At 41.6% G+C, this 18,308-nt stretch overlaps 1 protein-coding gene across 1 annotated transcript in view; it reads right to left on the bottom strand.

The window, feature by feature from the left end:
• The window catches only part of MAD1L1 (mitotic arrest deficient 1 like 1), a 1,144,984-nt gene that overhangs the window by 1,022,266 nt on the left and 104,410 nt on the right, over positions 1–18,308 (bottom strand). The window contains exon 10 of the mRNA XM_068244499.1: positions 7,421–7,507. Within this exon, the coding sequence (XP_068100600.1) occupies positions 7,421–7,507 (87 nt within the window). The remainder of the gene's footprint in view (positions 1–7,420; positions 7,508–18,308) is intronic.

Genomic DNA, 18,308 nt, shown 5'->3' with positions numbered 1-18,308 from the left:
AGAGGCATTTCACTGCCCATCAACTGCCCATGGAAAAAAAGGACTTCTGGCCCTTGACCACTAGTTGCGATCTGCTTAAAAAAGTCGATTGCTACCATTTTCGCAATTGCAACATGCAAATCGTGGTGCTAATTTTCTATTAGCACAATTTTTTTTTTTGCGTTTTTACCAGAATGGCAGTCGCCAGCCTGCAAGATTTTCAGTCCGATAGCACTTCATTCCCAACTGCTTCACAACAAAAATCACAGCAAGTGGAAATTGCAGGTTGCGCAAATACAGCACGATTGCGTCTTCCTAGTGCAAATGGTTCCATACTGACTTCTGGAAAGCTAGCAAAAAGTTGAAGTCTTTAACATAAAAAACAAAGTCAGAAACTACACAAATAATCCTAATATATATTGTAAGTGGGAACTGGATCATGCAGTGGGAAAACCTAGTGTGCACAGACCAATCCCATCCTCACTCTAGAAACCTGATCATCAGAAATACTTTGATGAATAAACTGTCCATATGACCTTCATAAGAGATTTCCAGCTAGGGCATACATTTTTATCAAAGTGATGGCAGCGCTTGACATTTAATAATCAAATTTTTCTTCCTCCAGCACGGAAGACGACTCAAGTATGTAAAACATCGGTCGTTTCAGCAGTAGAGTGCACTTTGCTGTAACTGTTGGCATTGCCAAAAACCGTTCCCGCTGTTTTCAGGGGCTCAGAGCACATTAAAATGTCAAGAGAGGCAGCAAGTGTTTAACCAACTGCGCTACTTAGCCCTGAGGCGTGATATACAAGGCTTGACACAAATTAATAAAATTAGAAAAAAAAATTATCTAAAAGCCATGATAGTCTTAAAGTGAATCTTTCACAATTAAAAGCATGACCAAAATAAGAGTTCTGCCAGAGAGAAAGAAGCTTGCCGAGACAGTGAGTACCAGAGACAAATCGTGAGAGTAACTTCTGTACATCTAGAGAGAGTCTTGTGTATTTTATGTAACCATATCTCCACCTGACTAATAGTTAGATACCACACTTTAGTTGAAAGTCTCATTCTTTGAATAATTGTGCTCACCACAAAACATTACTTTTTTTTTGGACTAGAAGACTCACTTTTTCTCCCCCAAAAGTGGGGGGAAAAAAGTCAGTGCATCTTTTAGTCCAAATGTAGAGAGCTCCTGACTTGTGAACGCCTGCCAATACAAACCTCCAACCTGCCGCAATGCTGGGGATTCCACATACTGTGCCCATGCAATGGAGGACACAGAGAGACAAACTGAGGACACATGGGGAAACAAGGGGGACAGAGGACGACAAGATTAAAAAGAGGGCATAATCTACAAGATGCCCCTTCACCATGGATGCACCAAGTTTAGTATATATTTTTTTCCCCCGTTTTTTCTCCTCTAAACCTATGTGCGTCTTATGGTCAGGAGCGTCTTATAGTCTGAAAAATACGGTAACTAAGGGCCTGTTTCCACAGGGATAGCGATGCGAATGTCGCTACCTAGCCGCATCGCATTACTTCCACTGGCGCATGCGTCACTACCGCATCTCCCCAAGCGGAAGTCAATTGAGGAGATGGGACGTGGCTAAGGGCGGATGCGGCCGTGCGAGAATCTGCAGAAAGCAAAGCGCCAGAGCTGCAGCCACTAAAACGCCCTCCATAAGCAGCAGCAGTGTTAGGGAGTCTTGCCCAAGGTCTCCTATTGAATAGGTGCTGGCTTACTGAATAGGAAGAGCAGAGATTCAAACGCTGGTCTCCTGTGTCAGAGGCAGAGCCCTTAACCAGTACACTGTCCAGCCAAAATTACTTAACTACGGAGAGGGGAGGCTCTAGAGCCCATAAAACCTTCCAGGTTCTCTCTCAGCATCCTTGTTCCAGTGCCAGGCACACGTTCTTCAACCAGCTTGGCCAAGTTCCTCGGTAGCCCTCCTCTGCGTTCCCGTGTACTTCTGAAGATGAGCGGATCAGTACTCCTCATGTGCAAGTCCAGGCTCGTGTGTGCACAGTACAGGTGCACCCATCTTCAGTTTACTTGGGGACACAAGTACTTTCAAAGCCTGCTGAGGAGTCCCAAAGTCGCAAAACGTCAACAAGGACAGTGGTGGAACTAGGGGATGGAGGGAGGACTGGGAAGGCTCTATGGAATCCAAAGCCTTCCCTCTAAAAAAAGGCAAGTTTCTATCCAGAACAGATTTTCCTCGCTTCAGGTTCACTTTAAAGATTGGGGCTCCCACAACAAGCTGTAAAGGGATTCGGGTTTGGCTTGCCTGTGGAAAAATATTTTATCACCCTGATTTACATTCTTAATTCATCAATTTATCACAGATGGTGACATCTTTGCTGCTGGCAACAAGCATCACTGTGGAATATTTGTTTGTTGTCAAATGAGCAGAAACAACACCTGTGGTCTCCCAGAGTGCACTGGGAGGACACGGCTCCATGAAAACATAACTTAGGTTAAGGATCACTGAAAGCGAGCAGTGTTACAAACCAACTTATAGCAATATACTGTATAGATATAAGAAACACTTCTGATGCTGAAACAAAAATGATTAATGAATTCTGAAAAATGTACTACATTCTACTAAATCACTACAGCGATCAGAAATGTCAGTGCTGTAAAAGATATTGCTCCTGAGGTACACACATTTTGAGTATTTTCTGATATCGAAGTGGGCAATGCCGAAGAGCCTGCACTCTTGACCAGATTATATAGTCCTGTCCAAGAAAAACATCCTCATAACCATCTAGGGATAGGAGGACAGACTACAAACATATGAAGACTATAAAATATGACAATTTCAACAAATGTAGACGATGTTCCTTCTGGTGATCCAAAAGACTTAACTTGAAATGTTTCATTAAAATTTGTATATATTCACAGCCCTAGATTATTACTAGAATGTACTGGGCCACCTGTACCTCCCCGGTTACTATGTACAGTTGTAAATATCCTGCTGTGATTTTTACTATAAAACAGATTAGTAGCATTAAAAGTCATGCTTATGCCTTATACACATGTTCAAGGTAAGAGCCACTGTACAGACGTACTTTTTAGCAATAGTCAAAAAGTATTTACTTTTTCAGCAGGGTAAAAAGGTGAGAGGATGGGCGACACAAGCATTAAATGGACACAATGCGATGGTTCATTGCTTATTGTTGCGCAATACCCCATCACAGAACAATAAAGGACATTGTGGACCAGCTATACATGATCAGCCCTCAGACAAGACTTAAAGGGTACCGAAGTCGAATGATATGGGGCAATTTATACTTACCTGGGGCCTCCTCAAGCCATTCAGAGCGTGGGCTTGATTGCCGTCCTCCCCGGCCACTCCGTTAATCCAGGATGTCCTTCAGTATCTTTCAAAGTCAGGGTCAGTCGTGGTCGTCTGCTCCTGCACGGCCGGGCCACGCAAGTGCTCCCATCGCGCTCCCGCGACCTGGATTGTTATGCGCCTGTGCAGTACTACTACACAGGACAATGCTAGCCACAGGAACGCAACGGGGGGCAGTGCAGGCGCAGAAGACCACCGCTGTTGAAGAAGCCCCAGGTAAGTATAAATTGCCCCATATCGCTTGTCACTGGTTCACTTTAACAGAACAATCTTCTCAGTTTCTTCTAGCTTTTTTACAAGACCATGGATCATAAAGACTACACTACACAGCATCTATTGTTCAAAAAAAATATTACACCTGGGCTACATTTCTGTTGTATTGCAGAGCACAATGCTTATGTATGTGGAGTCTGTAATCTAGTTTGAGCTTTGTATGCTTATTGTTTAAATTAAAGGGAACCTTAACTGAACGGGGGGTATAGAGTTTTACTTACCTGGGGCTATTACCAGCCCCCTGCAGCAGTCCTGTGCCCTCGGCGCTGTTCTGGAATCCTCTGGTCCCCCGCTGTCACTTAGTTTCGTTTTTGACGACTCACCAGTCGCCGGCCGCCATGCGTATTATTGGACGCATTCACTAATGCAATTAGCGCTATTGCGGACCGCAACGCGTACAAAAATACGCGTTGCCGCATTCCGCACGCGTAGATATGCGGCAACGCGTATTTTTGTGCGCGTTGCGGTCCGCAATAGCGCTAATTGCATTGGTGAATGCGTCCAATAATACGCATGGCGGCCGGCGACTGGTGAGTCGTCAAAAACGAAACTAAGTGACAGCGGGGGACCAGAGGATTCCAGAGCGGCGCCGAGGGCACAGGACTGCTGCAGGGGGCTGGTAATAGCCCCAGGTAAGTAAAACTCTTTACCCCCCGTTCAGTTAAGGTTCCCTTTAAGCATTTGTATCCTGTATTCTGAACATTATTATCAGGTTTATCTGACTACTATTTAAACTGAAACTGCTTGCAGGAGTCTAACCAACTGACCACACAATATATCAAAGTATTAAAAGTGATTGCTCACTTAATATGTTTAATCTTCATCCACCTCAAAACCGGATTCCAAATGTACAAGTGATGCTAAAACTCATAAAATGTGTTTTTTTACGACACTAAAAGATTTTCGGAATTAAACAAAATTACATCCGTATCAGCAGCCAAAATGCATACCAAGCTACAACAAGTCAAAATGCAATTTGTGAGTTCAGAATACTCTGTGTACTGGTTTACACAGGAACAGCACTCATATCCTCCTAACCACATAAATATAGTGTCTAATTTATTTTGAGTTACAGTGACCGATAGAGAGATAGATAGAGATCTATAGATATATAGAGATAGAGATATATAGAGATAGATATATGGATTATATATATGATAGATAGATAGATAGATAGATAGTCAACTCTGACCTTTTACAAGAGAAACTTGACAAAGGGCCTGCATTCCGAAACATTGTGTGTACCAATGCTGTGATGCAAGAAAGAATTGAGCTTTTATAGCCCTTAAATTCAGGACGAGAACCCTGTCATTTTTCACTGAGTACTTTTAGGGCCCGTTTCCACTAGCGCGGAAACTGGGGCGATTAGGAAACAATGGCACCGCCGGCCAAATCGCTTACCTTAGCGACATTGCCATCAGTTTAGGAGACAGCGAATCCGCTTATGGGATTCGTCAGCGTTCCTGCAGAGGAGTAAGTGCTGACGCGCGTCTCCCAGCCACGCGTGGCACTAATGGAAACGGGATCTGACAAGAGAATACCCAGCACACTTTGTACATTCTGTACGGTCTCTGCAAAACAAATGATCCATACACAAAAACTGCATAATGAATCAGTTTCTAAACACAACGTTTAATACATCTTGACCAGTTCCGGATGAAGCTGTGGATCTCAACTTCCCATTGCAACAAACTGCTAGCTGCTATCTATGCTTCACCACCAGTGCACAAAGCTGTTTAAAGAGAGCCCGAGGAGGGCTGAGTGGATGAGGTAGCCGCAAAAACCGCTGCTGCTGCCCGCCGCTCCTGTGGGGTGCAATAGCCCACTTTCACTTGTGTGACCCCTGGGTCATAACACTGCATTGAGAGACTGTGGTCTCTCACACAGTGCAGGGAGGCGGGGGAGTGGCAGGAGGCGCAGCCAGGGGAGAGAGCTGCCAACCCTGTAGGAATGCCCTTGGTGAGTGTTTTAAACAGGGAGTCCCTCTCCCCTCTGTTTACCTCCGAGTTAGCGACAAACCTTGTCGCTAAATTCGGGGGGGGGGGGGGGGGGGGGGAATAGCATGGCGATGGAGGGGGCATAGAGCAGCAGTTGGGGGACACAGAGCCATAGATCTGTGTCCCATCTTCCCCCCATATCCCCACCTCGGGTTCTCTTTAAGGAGCTACTATAGTGCAAACATTTAAAATACATGAAAACACAGATAAAAAGTACATTTCTCTCAGAGTAAAATGTACTATAAATTACTTTTTTCCTATGTTGCTGTCACTTACTGTAAGTAGTAGAAATCTGACAGAACAGACTGGTTTTGTACAAGCCCATCTCCTCATGGGGGATTTTCAGGGATTTCTTCATTTTCAAAAGCACATACTGTATATTCCTGCGTATAAGACTACTTTTTAACCCTTGAAAATCTTCTGAAAAGTTGGGGGTCGTCTTATATGCCGGGTATCATTGATGCTGGGTGATACCCCCTATCCTGTTACCGTCTCTCAGATCTTGCTGCTGAGGACTGTAGTGAAGCGGCGCAGGCACATATGTGTGAGATCTGAGAGGCAGAGAGGGAGGTAAATAGGATACAAGGGTGGGCCAGAAAGGTGAAAGAGGTGTGTTTTATGGGCACAGCGCGATCTATTCTTCCATACCAAGGAGAGTTGACCAATCCAACCAGTCAATTGACTATATATTGTTATACACTGGGTACCACATACAGTACAGCACTAGTATATGATTTTTTTTTTCAATTTGGTGTACGTTGGAAGAGGGGTAGTCTTATACGGTGAGTATATCACAAACTCTATATTTTAACTGAAAAAGTTAGGGGGTCGTCTTATACACCCAGTCGTCTTATTATTCGCCCCCCCGCCGGAATCTCCGAACATGGTGTATGGGTTGCTGTCGCTAGTCCGCATACACGCAGTACACGTGGCGGACTAGCGACAGTTGTGGCGAAGTTGCGGCGACAGCCGTTGCCGGCGATTGGCCACGTCAATCGCCTGGTGACAGCTCTGACTGGCGACTGTTTGTGGTGCGCGCCTCACACATGGGGGACCTGTCGCCGCAACATGCACGTGCCACGTGTTTGTGATGACAGTTGTGCCTCGTGTGTATGAGCCATCTCAGTTTAGGTTCCCCTTTAATGACAGTGGAGCTGTGTGTACCAGTGAGACCCTGTGATCACTGTGAGCCAATCAGAGTTCACATACAAAAGAAAGGGGGGGGGGGGGGGGGGAAGAAAAAGAAAAAAAAAGGCTGAAGGCCCACTAACAGAAGGATAGCTACTATCGAATCAGAAAGTCAATCGTTCAAGGAATCGTATAATGGCCACCTTAAATAATATGTTTAAAATTCTAGATCAATGTTCTTGTGTGTAAGTAGTAGGTCAATGTCAAAGGACTAGGGATAACTAATGAAATGCAAATTATTCCAAGTTGATGCAGGATTGTGCAAATTATGCATGCAAATTCTTGCAGTTTGAAAATGGACCAATTAAATTGACAGCACTATTCTGCATCAACTCAGAATTATTTGCATCTAACTGATCATCCCTAAACAGGAAGTTCTAACCCTTGAAAGATATTAAAGCAAGGTAAAGTCCTCTGTGATAAGTTATGCCTATAAAGGGATACAAAACAATGTTTTTAAAAGTGAGTTAGGTTTACCCTGGGCAGCATCCTATATCAGGAGATAGTTCAACAACAAGCCTGCCCCACCAACTTCTTTGAATGGAAGATGAAAGGGTAGAATGGTTAGACATTCATATGACTGAGTGAAAACAAAATACAGCAATCAAAGCATTGTGACTGTACCGGTTGGTAATGGTGAGATTCTCTTCCTTCAATTTAATCTCTCGCTGCTGTATAGCAAAAATCTGTTTGGAGAAATCTTCTGGAGTCCTAAAGAGAAGAAGACAATATAAGATAAGTTTTAGAGGACAAGCTATGCTGAGTGCTGACAGATCAGCATGTCCCTCACAAAAACCAGCACCACAGAAACCAAATACAACGTTCACGCTATAGTATTAAACTCCATACTAAAGGAAGTTTCAACAGATACTGTACCTTCTAAAATGTTATTGATATGTTGCTAATATGATTTGCATTACTATAAATAATACACTATTAAGGCCAGAGAGGTGTGCAGCGCCCCAGGGACTTAAAGAGGAACTCCAGTGAAAATAATGTAATTAAAAAAAAAGTGCTTCATTTTTACAATAATTATGTATAAATGATTTAGTCAGTGTTTGCCCATTGTAAAATCTTTTAAATCCCTGATTTACATTCTGACATTTATTACATGGTGACATTTTTACTGCTGGCAGGTGATGTAGCTGCTGCTTGCTTTTTTCGCAGTTGGAAACAGCTGTAAACAGCTCTTTCCCACAATGCAACAAGATTCACAGACAGGAAACTGCCAGGAGTACCACGGTCCTCAGAGTTTCTTGTGGGAGGGATTTCACCACAATATCATCCATACAGAGTACCCTGGTGGTCTGTTTGTGAAAAGGAATAAATTTCTCATGTAAAAGGGGGTATCAGCTACTGATTGGGATAAAGTTCAATTCTTGGTCGGAGTTTCTCTTTAAATACACCCCTTGACTACAAATCAGATGCAAAACTATGCTCTGTTGGTTTCATTTCAGTTGCAGCCTGGTTAGCAGCGCTGCCAATTTGTTGCTTTTTCTTTTTAGAAAATGTGTAGACCATTTGTGGCTAGCAGCCCCAGGTTCCCACTATGTTTTAATTGTTTGTTAGTGGTTAGGTCTCTTCCATGAGGGCACGTCATTGTCGTGAAAGAGTTCTGCACACAAACTGTTTTGGAAGCTAACCTTCATTTTGCTCTACAAATCTATGCAGCTGGTCATCTCGGGTGCAGCCTGCATTTGAAAGCGCTGCCATTTTCTCCTGTTGCCCATGGTTAACCACTTCACCACCACAGTAGCGTGCATCTACACCCCTTTTAACATCCTTTCCCCACCAGGGGCGTAGATACACGCACCCCCACCGCTGACTGTGCTCCCGCTTGCTCGTGCGCACGCTCCCGCGCTCGTGCACGCCACCGCCCGTTCGCCTGGAGATCAATGAACAGGATCATTGATCTAACTCCCCGCAGCAATGATCACCATGCTTCCGTGAGAAGCTGCGCGATCATTGTGGGAAGAAAAAAAAAAAGTTTCCCAGGCTCATTGCACTTCCTGTAAGCGTACTTCCTACGCTTACCGGATGCAGTCACAAAAAATTACTGTGGCAATCTTGTGGCCAAATAGGAAAATTACACCCAAAAGCATTTTTCATATATAAATATATAGTTTTACATTTTAAATTAGCTCATTACCTCCCACACTCAAATTTTTTTATTTTTTATGTAATAAAAAAAATACATAGATAGTTACCTTAGAGACTGAACTCTTTAAATATTTATGTCAAGAGGGTATAACACTTACTTTATAAACTATGGGCTTGTAATTGGGGATGGACGCAAAACTGAAAAAAGCACTTTATTTCCAAATAAAATATTAGGGACATAATTTAAACGGCGTAATAACCGGGACAAATGGGCAAATACATTTCATGGGTTTTAATCACAGTAGCATGCATTATTTAAAAACTATAATGGCCGAAAACTGAAAAAATTATTTTTTTCCCAAATGTTTTCCTATTTTCCCATTAAAACACATTTAGAATAAAATAATTCTTGGCATAATGTCCCACCAAAAAAAAGCCTAATGGATGGCGAAAAAAACAAGATATAGTTCATTTCATTGCGATAAGTAATGATTAAGTTATAGACGAATGAATGGAAGGAGCGCTGAAATGTGAAAATTGCTCCGGTGCTCTAGGGGTAAAACCCCTCAGTTACAAAGTGGTTAAATAATGGTCAGTGCACCAAGCTAAGGATGTATACACACATTCAATTTTGATTGTCCAATTTCACCACTTCCATATGGTATGAGAGTTTAGCTACACAATCTGTTGATGGTATTCAAAATCTGTAGGCCCTCAAACTACATGGGAGCGGTAAAACTAGCCTCTCCCCCACCCAGTCAAAATTGGATATGTGTAGGGACTCTAAGGGCTCAAACCCACTAACATCCTTTTCCAGGCACTGGTGATTTGAAAAGCCATTGCTAATGCAATGCAATAGGGGATTTTTATAAAATCACACCGCTGAAGTGGGATCACACACATAGCATGGCATTAGCAAGAGCTTCTCAAATCACAAGTGCTTAGAAATGGCTTAGTACCGTACTGCTAGTGGGTTCCAGGCCTAGCAGAGTAAACCTCCATATATACATACAAGATAATCAAAACTGGTAAATACATATTTCAATACATGACAAACAAAGGCATAGACAAGAAATGTAACATAATACACAATACAATGCACAATGTACAGTCTAAAGAACAGCTCTGATGCCTATTAGGGGAACTTCAAGAAGCAATCATTCTTCCGCTCATCTTTTGTGAAAGAGTCAAATCTTCAGGAGCAACGAATTATAGCACTAATAATAAAGACAGTGGGAAAGAGGTGCCCTGGTTGTAATAAAATTGTGTTAAAAGCAATAAAAGGTGTCTTACCTCTGAGATAACACGGAATGAAAAAATTCAAATTTTATTTGCACTTTGGCTGTTTATTGCTTTTAACAGTGTTATTTCAACCTGGACTACTCTTTCCTGCTTCTTATTTTGTCTACTCTCCCCTGGAGGGAGGCCTCCAACTGCAGACACCTGCACTGGTGGCCATTTTTTCACTCAAAAGAGTCCATCTAACCGGAGTGGAGTTCTCCACATGCCTTATTGGTTGTTTGCCCACCTACAGGGGCCCATACACTGTTCGATTTAAACGACTGATCGATTCTATAGAATCGATCGATCAGAATTCGATTCTATGAAATCTATTGATCGATCTGCGGCCGATTTGTATAGATTTGATCTGACAGGATGGAAAATCTAGGCCGATTGGCTGCTGGCAGATCGATGGCCCATAGAGATGCATTTCGATCGATTTACAATAGATTTCAATCTGAAATCTATTAAGTCTGTTCCTAGGCGTATGAGAGGAATCGGCGTGGGAGACTTGGGTGCAGGATTCAGCCGGTATATGGCTGATCCTGCTGCTGCACAAGTCCGGCCGTGTTAAATACTATTCCCCCCCAGGCCGCCATGAATAGTGGGGAATGAAATAATTCGGCTTCCAGCAATTGCTGGATGACGAATTATTGTGTTTTAAAAGTAACTTCAGCTCTGTCTTCTGACGGCGCCGAAGTTACTTCCTGTGCGCCCAAGCATCCTGCGCTGGATTCACTCCACTGGTTCCTAGTATGTGGCACACAGATAGATTCCTGTCAGATTCAACTTGACAGGCATCTGACAGAATTCTATCTAATGGTCGAATCTGCTACAAATCTATAAGTGTATGGCCTCCTTAATTTACCCAATTTTGTTAGTACCATTTAACTACTCTTGCACCATTTTCAGTACATGCTAGACTGGCCAGTCTCCCTCTGTTTCTGTGTTTACTTTTCAAGGAACATCCTATCTCTCAAACTGTGCATGGAAACCAGAAGGTTACACCTCTAATCAAGCAGTAAGAGGAGCCAAAACATTAGAAGTGATGCACACTATTTTAAAGACTAGAAGTTTTATGCTGAATTTCTAAAAGCTTAATATGGAGGCAGGAGGGAGTAGATTTTCCCAAACTGAACTTTTGTTGCTCAAAATCCAGTACGCAGAGGGATTGGGGCAACATACTATTGACTGGAGCTCAGCTTAAACTGAATCAAACCAGAGAAACAAGCGTTAATGTTCAATGGAGCTTAGCAAAACTTTTTTTTTATGACAAAGAAAAAAAATAAGATTTATGCCATATGCAGAATGACATCAATGAAAACTACATCTAAGACTAGTCTCAAAATGAAGAAGAAAAAAAGAGCACAAAGCTCCATCTGTCTGGAAGAAAAAAAAAACACCACACACAAAAGTAGGTCTCTTGTTCTTGCTAAATCACAGAAAGCTGTAAGACATTTTTTTAAAGAAAATATACACATTAAACACAAAGTTTAACTATAAATCACATATTAAGACACTTTTACTACTGATGAATAGCCTTTATCAATTTTATACAGAGAAAATTGTCACTGTAGATAAGCAATGCAACCTGACTGCAGAAACGTAAAAAAAAAAATTAAATCTATCAAACTTTATTAAAAAGCAAAGAAACACATTTTTGACAAGTAACAGGATGTTTGATTATGGAACGTTTTCCTAGGAGCTAAGGTAGACTAGTTTGCCTAGAATTTATGTTTTACAAGTGCATTGTGGGTGAGTGAGGTCATATAACATGTAAAATATAAACTAAGTGAGGAGGCAGAGATAATAAATCGTAAGTATAGTATATGGATGCTTAAAGGACTTACGAGGCGAATTTAGTAAAAAAAAGTTAATTACCTGCCTCAATTTTTATGGCACGGAGGACACCGTCCGCGCCCTCCGTGCCGATCCGCCGGGTCCCCCCACTTGCTCTGGCCGCAGCTGCGCAGTCCGCATAGCTGAGAGTGCGGCTGCGCAGCTCTGGGGCCAACCCCCCGTTCCACGCTACGTACCCGTGGGGTCGGCAGCCGGCCCGGGGGGCTAATGAGCGGGGGACCCGGCGGATCGGCACGGAGGGCGCGGACGGTGTCCTCCGTGCCATAGAAAATGAGGCAGGTAATTAACTTTTTTTTTTACTAAGTTCGCCTCGTAAGTCCTTTAACAGAACATTAATAGCATAGAAAAGTCTTTTTTATAGCTTTATTTTCAAGACTGCATCAGACTGTCACAGTTGTGATGTAGAATGCACACTCTGCCCTTAAAGTGTAACTGTCCGGCATAAAATCAAAAATCAACTCTTCACTTTTATCTGGTAAATAATAAGGATGCTAACCAGGCAATCCAAAAGCTAAAATCACTCTTACTTTTCTTGTTGATAAGTGATCATTCCCCAGTTTACCTGACTTATTTGATACACACAAAATTTGGTACAAAAAAAAGGAAGATGCAGGGCATGCTGAGTTGTCCTTTTTCGCTTTACTTTCCCACAGACTTCACTAATGCAGCCTGATTGGCTGAAGTCTGTTTTCCCCTCCCACACCTCTGTTCCTGTCTGATTGTCCAATATTTCTCATGCTGAGACAGTGCACTTTCTAGAGTTCAGGGCGGGCAAATCAGGCAGAGGAGAGTAAGGGAGGAAATGACATCAGGAATGGCTTCAAAATAGCCACAGCTAAAAATGGGAAATGCTAAGAACGATTTTCTCTTTTTACTGTAGAAAAATCACTAAAATCAAAATGTGGACAGTGCAATGCACACTGTATGTTATGTAAGTAGAGCAAGTACCTACTTATATATGTGGGGGTTTTTTCTGAGATAGTATGGCTGACAGCTTCTCTTTAAGCTGAAAAAGATACAGACATAATGACCCATAGAACTTTTTTGCAGTAAACCCTTATCTGTCACGTAGAGAACAGCCTTTTGACTTCTACTGTATTTATTTTTCAGGAAACCGGACTGAGTCCGATAAGCTGGACAAGTTGTTTTACATAAGTTTTTTTTTTTTTTTTTACTTTTACTGTAATGGAGTTATTATCTGAAAGGCAATTCAGATCATTTCTTAGTAGGGCTAGTACTAGATGTGCACATGTTTATCTCATGTCATTTCAGGTACACTTTAAGCAGTAGTGATGAGTGAGCAAAAAATAAACAAATAGCAAATTAGCAAAACAAATATGATAACTGTATGAGTAATTAAAAGTAGGAGAACACATTCTTATTAAATGTTACGTCAGAATTGTATCCCACTTTAAGTTTCCACCATTTTGTCAACATTTAACAGCAGAGCGGTTCTTATGCACCAACTATTCTTATTCTGCAAATCTGTGTTCTTTTTAAAAGAAGTAGAAAACTGTAAATGCTTGAAGCTATTAGATTACAAAAGAAACAAAATGTCTGCTCCGCTGAAAAATGTTTCCCTTCTGATTGTGAGCAACAACATCTTGTGTTGTACGCTGTACAGACATACCAAGCCAGGCAGATGGAAGATGTCCCCAGTGCAAGTTTCTTTACAGAACCCTCTCATACATTGCGATTTCACCTCCAGCTATAACACCCAGGTCGCCAGTTTATTAACAGTTATACTTTACGTCCTTCAGTACAAATAAAAATTGGTCTCCAAACGCTCATCCGTGAGATGTCCAAGCTCCCATTCCACTAACTTTATTAAACCTCATGGAAAGCTAAGATTTTCCTTATCTTCTCCTCCTTCCTTTTAACACTGAGTAGAACATAGTCATTTTGTTTAAAGACCACTAGTTTCAATGTAATTATACTACACACAATTTTTGTTTAAGTTTTCAGAGACTGCAGAAATGTAAAAATGCAAGATCGGGTATTTTTTACTTCAGAAAAGCCAGGGTTACAGTGAGTTGGGCCTCTGGCATACTTGTGGAACAGAGTTTGCTCCCTCCAGCCACTAGAGGTTGCTGCTTTAAAGTGGACCCAAATTAAAAGTACAAGATTTCAGAAATAAAATCTATTTTCTAAATTATAATAATAAATAGGAGTCTTTTTTCAGCTGCATGACGACAAATATAAAATATTTTACATTTATTGGAAGAACCCCTCTCTTCGTTTCATATTGCCGGGACAGAATCCAGCAAACTGGTGGAGTAGGTGGTGTCCGGCAATGGAGAAATTGCTAATGGCTGCCACCTGTATAACCTTAGTTATGAACAGAGAAGGGTGAAAAGCATGCACTGAAATGCTCATAGGCTTGAAGGAGTGTTTATTTATCGTGGAATGTGTCAAAGTGGTGCAACTAAATATTTTGAATTTAAAAAATGGTTTGGTTTGGGTCCGCTTTAAAGTAGAAACTTCTTTACATCAGCTAGAGGCACAAAGGAGCAGCAGCAGACATCTATCCATCTATCAAGACCAATGGCTGCTCCCTCATTAGAACTTTGTTTCTCCCCTGCCCCCCCCCCCCCCCCCCCCTCCTCCTCCATTGTTAATCCATGACAAAAAAATCAGTTTAAGGGGATTTTTATTTTATTTCTACCTCCATATATGCACATATATCTGTAACCGTGGCAAACTGAATGAGAACCTGAAAACTTGTGGCTTTTACCTGGGGGTTTATTATAGTCACAGACCTTTATACCTTTATCTTTGCACAGGTGCTGCAGTTCTTTCCAAATTGAGAGAAGCCTATAAAACACTTCAACTAATTTGGTGTACAAAGGATAATAAAACCATTTCATTTGACAAATAGGACACTATTATAATATAATGGGCCCTACTGCTATGCATGTCTATTCACATTATTGGAGATGTTTGCATTGTTTCAAAAGTACTGCAATGGAATTTAAACTTCTATAATAAACCCAAAGGTATTTGTTGATCTTTAAAAGCAAAACACATAACTAAGTTCTTGTTCAGCTAGCAATAAATCACCTTCAATAGCCTTGGAGGAAGGTGTCACATTTATCAGAATGCTCGTAAGCACAACAGCAGCCAGACCCTATTCAATATCCAAGATGTAGTGCTAACAAAATACAGAGGTTTACAGCGGTAAAAATATAGAGGTTTTAGATTGTAACTAAGACACACAACTCTAACTTAAATTTTTTTTTAGTGAAAATCACTTAAGGCAATCCCAGCCAGCTGTGCAAGTGTGAATAGAGCCCACACTACAAGTATAATGGGATCCCCCGACTCTTTAACCTGCAATTAACGGTTTCTGGTGAGCCCATTAACATTCTCAAACCACACACACTACAGTGCAGAAAGCAAACCGCTCTCATGCCTAATTTATAACTGTTGATGGGTAAACTAGGCAAACATTCATTTTATCCAATTATATTTGACAAATGTTAGCACTAACTCTATAAATCACTATGTACAAGACATTGCTGGGCTTCCATGATTTACTATAGCTAGTCACACCTCTGGTTAAAGCACCAAATCTGCATTCAATTCTAACAAAAAAAAAAAAAAAAAAAAAAAAATATTGCGGTTTAATATATAATTTTTTTGCTACAAAATGGTTTTTATTTCTACATGCATAGACCGCAATTTCAGGTACAGCCAACCAGATGTGCACACACCCCCAGCACCTATATTTTGAAGAAGATTTTTCTTACAGTGTACTCAAGGAGGAGTGTGGGAGGGGCAGATGGAACAGAGGCATGTTCCCTGCTGCATGCCATGCCTCTGTGTCCTCTCTGCGCCCCTCACTGCTCCCTGCTCCACACTGTGCCCGCCCCGCCCAAATATACCACCAAGCAGCTTGATAGTAAACCAACTGGGTAGGGACGATCCTTGCAGCAGAGACACTCCTGCAAAACACCCCCTCTGGTGTCAGCAACGCCTCTTCCCCAGCTCTCACTGGCCCAGCTCTTCCTCTCCCCGCCGATCTGTGCTCTGTGATGAGAAGCACAGAGACAGACCTACCGCATCGTGACTCCAGGGGTGCGGCCATTTTTTTTACTTTATTTTAAAGAAAAAATATGAAACCCTGGCATAACAGGAGACCGGCTCGGCGGTAATTGATGCTACATGATCTGGCTAGCCGCCCGGATCAGGTAGCAAATCTGCTTTTACCAAAATGTTTGGGTTCTCTTTAAGGTCAAAATCTTTTTTTAGAGAAGTGTAAGTCCACTGCATCAAAATAAAAAATTAGAAGAGGGGGAAAAAAAAAAGAAGACGCAGAGTGGCCAAGTGATCAGACATTTACCACAAAGATCATAGATTTTAATTAATTAAAATACAGACCACGCCAAAAAGCAGTTCACTCACATCTCTGTATATATTTAACTTACTAAGCACATGTTTATATACTCTATTTTCTATTATATGCTCAGTTTACTTTGCCCAAGTTTGTGAGAATTTTGACAATAGACAAGAAGTACCGGAATGTTTAAGCTCCGATGCTAGAGAAAAGTAAATTACAAAAGAAAATAATTTGCTATTAAAGATCTTGACATGAACTGCTTTATCCAAGTGCTGTGAAAGAAGAATGCTGTCCCGGAGATGGCAGATTTGATCAGTGAAGATGTATTGTCTATGTGGTTTGATAAATCCCTGTATAAAAGGTGAGCCTGAGGACTGATGCTGGATGTAATCTCCAGTGTGTAAATGACTGTGATGTTCAATAACATGTACACCCAGAAGGCAACAAGGACTAGCTCTACCTTCAGCTTTTCTAATCCATTTTCATAGGAAAGCTACAACCGATTCCACTACTGTTACAACAACCTTATAGGAGATTGCAATTTTATTTTACTAATAATAATTTACCACATTGCAAAGTATAAATCAAATTAAAAAACTATGGCGTGGACCGCCTCCCATCCCCAATGCTCCTCTGTGTCTAGGACTCCTCATCTCCGTGGTAAGTCTGCCATGAGTTTCTTCATCCAGAAACGTCTGTCTGTCGTATTCTGTACATAATGGAGCAGAGGGTCTGTACACGCAGATAGGCACCCAGTATAATAAGGTAGAACTTTACTGAAGAAAAGTGCAGAGATAAATCATACACAACCATCAGGTAATGCAGCTTACTTAGAACGGAAAGGAGCACAGAATGAATGTAGGAAATCTCAATACTATAGAGATCATCACCACACTTTACAGACATCTTGTGGTTTATACTGCAGTTTAAGTAAAAATGTTGCTTAATGCAACCATACAGTCACCACTCTAGTAAATGGATAAGCAGCAAGATACCCTACCACCAAGCAGAAAAGAATAAGAGGTGAAATTAGGATACTGAGTGACCCTCACTGGTGTGAAGGTGAAACCAGGTAATGAGAGACCCAAAAACAGGGAGCGCTCCATAGTGCATTAACATAAAAACTTATTACGCATTAAAAGTTATACTCACAATGTGCTAATATAAAATTTGCCTATCTCTTTCGCAGTAACTGTTGCTATGACTACGGTGAGAGGCAGCCTAATAAAGGACGTGCTCCAGCTTGCAGCGTCATCTGAATGCGTAATGACACAGCAAGCACGTTCGGACTAAGCCACGCCCACCCACCCCCCCCCCCCCCCCCGAGAGACGAGCTACCGATTACACCAGGACCGCGCTGCTGGCCACAGCGTGAGCGCCATAGCTGCCGGGGATCTAAGCGGAAGGGCTTACCGCTGATAGGCGAATTTTATATTAGCACATTGTGAGTATAACTTTTAATGCGTAATAAACAAGTTTTTATGTTAATGCACTATGGAGCGCTCCCTGTTTTTGTTTTGAAGTTGCACACACCCCAGAGCTGTTTGGAGCTGAGCCAGGCATTGTGAACATAAAGACCGCAGAGGTTGTTTTGGATGGCTGTTTGAGACCAGGATTGAAGCGCAGGGGTTATTTGGATTTAATGAGAGACCCAATAAAGAAATAAGCCTTTAAAGTTTCAAATTACTTTATGTATATTTTTCGGGTAGAGGTAGGCATGTGCCTCACTGAACACAAGGTGAAATTATGGCACCATTCCCTAAGCTCATCTCCTGTCTATTACAACGATTCTGTGTTGTTTTTACTGTTATCACTATAGTGATCAAGCATTTTGTATTCACTAAGCAATTTACCTTTGGCAAACCTTAAAATAAGGATTCTGTCCCTAAAATAAGGAGTGATTTCTAAAGTTAAGGTTTCAATCCTTTAAGG

The sequence above is a fragment of the Hyperolius riggenbachi genome, chromosome 7, assembly GCF_040937935.1.
Source record: "Hyperolius riggenbachi isolate aHypRig1 chromosome 7, aHypRig1.pri, whole genome shotgun sequence".
NCBI lineage: Eukaryota > Metazoa > Chordata > Amphibia > Anura > Hyperoliidae > Hyperolius > Hyperolius riggenbachi.
Note: the sequence above shows the minus strand (reverse complement) of the source record. Positions and strands in the feature narration are given on the sequence as shown.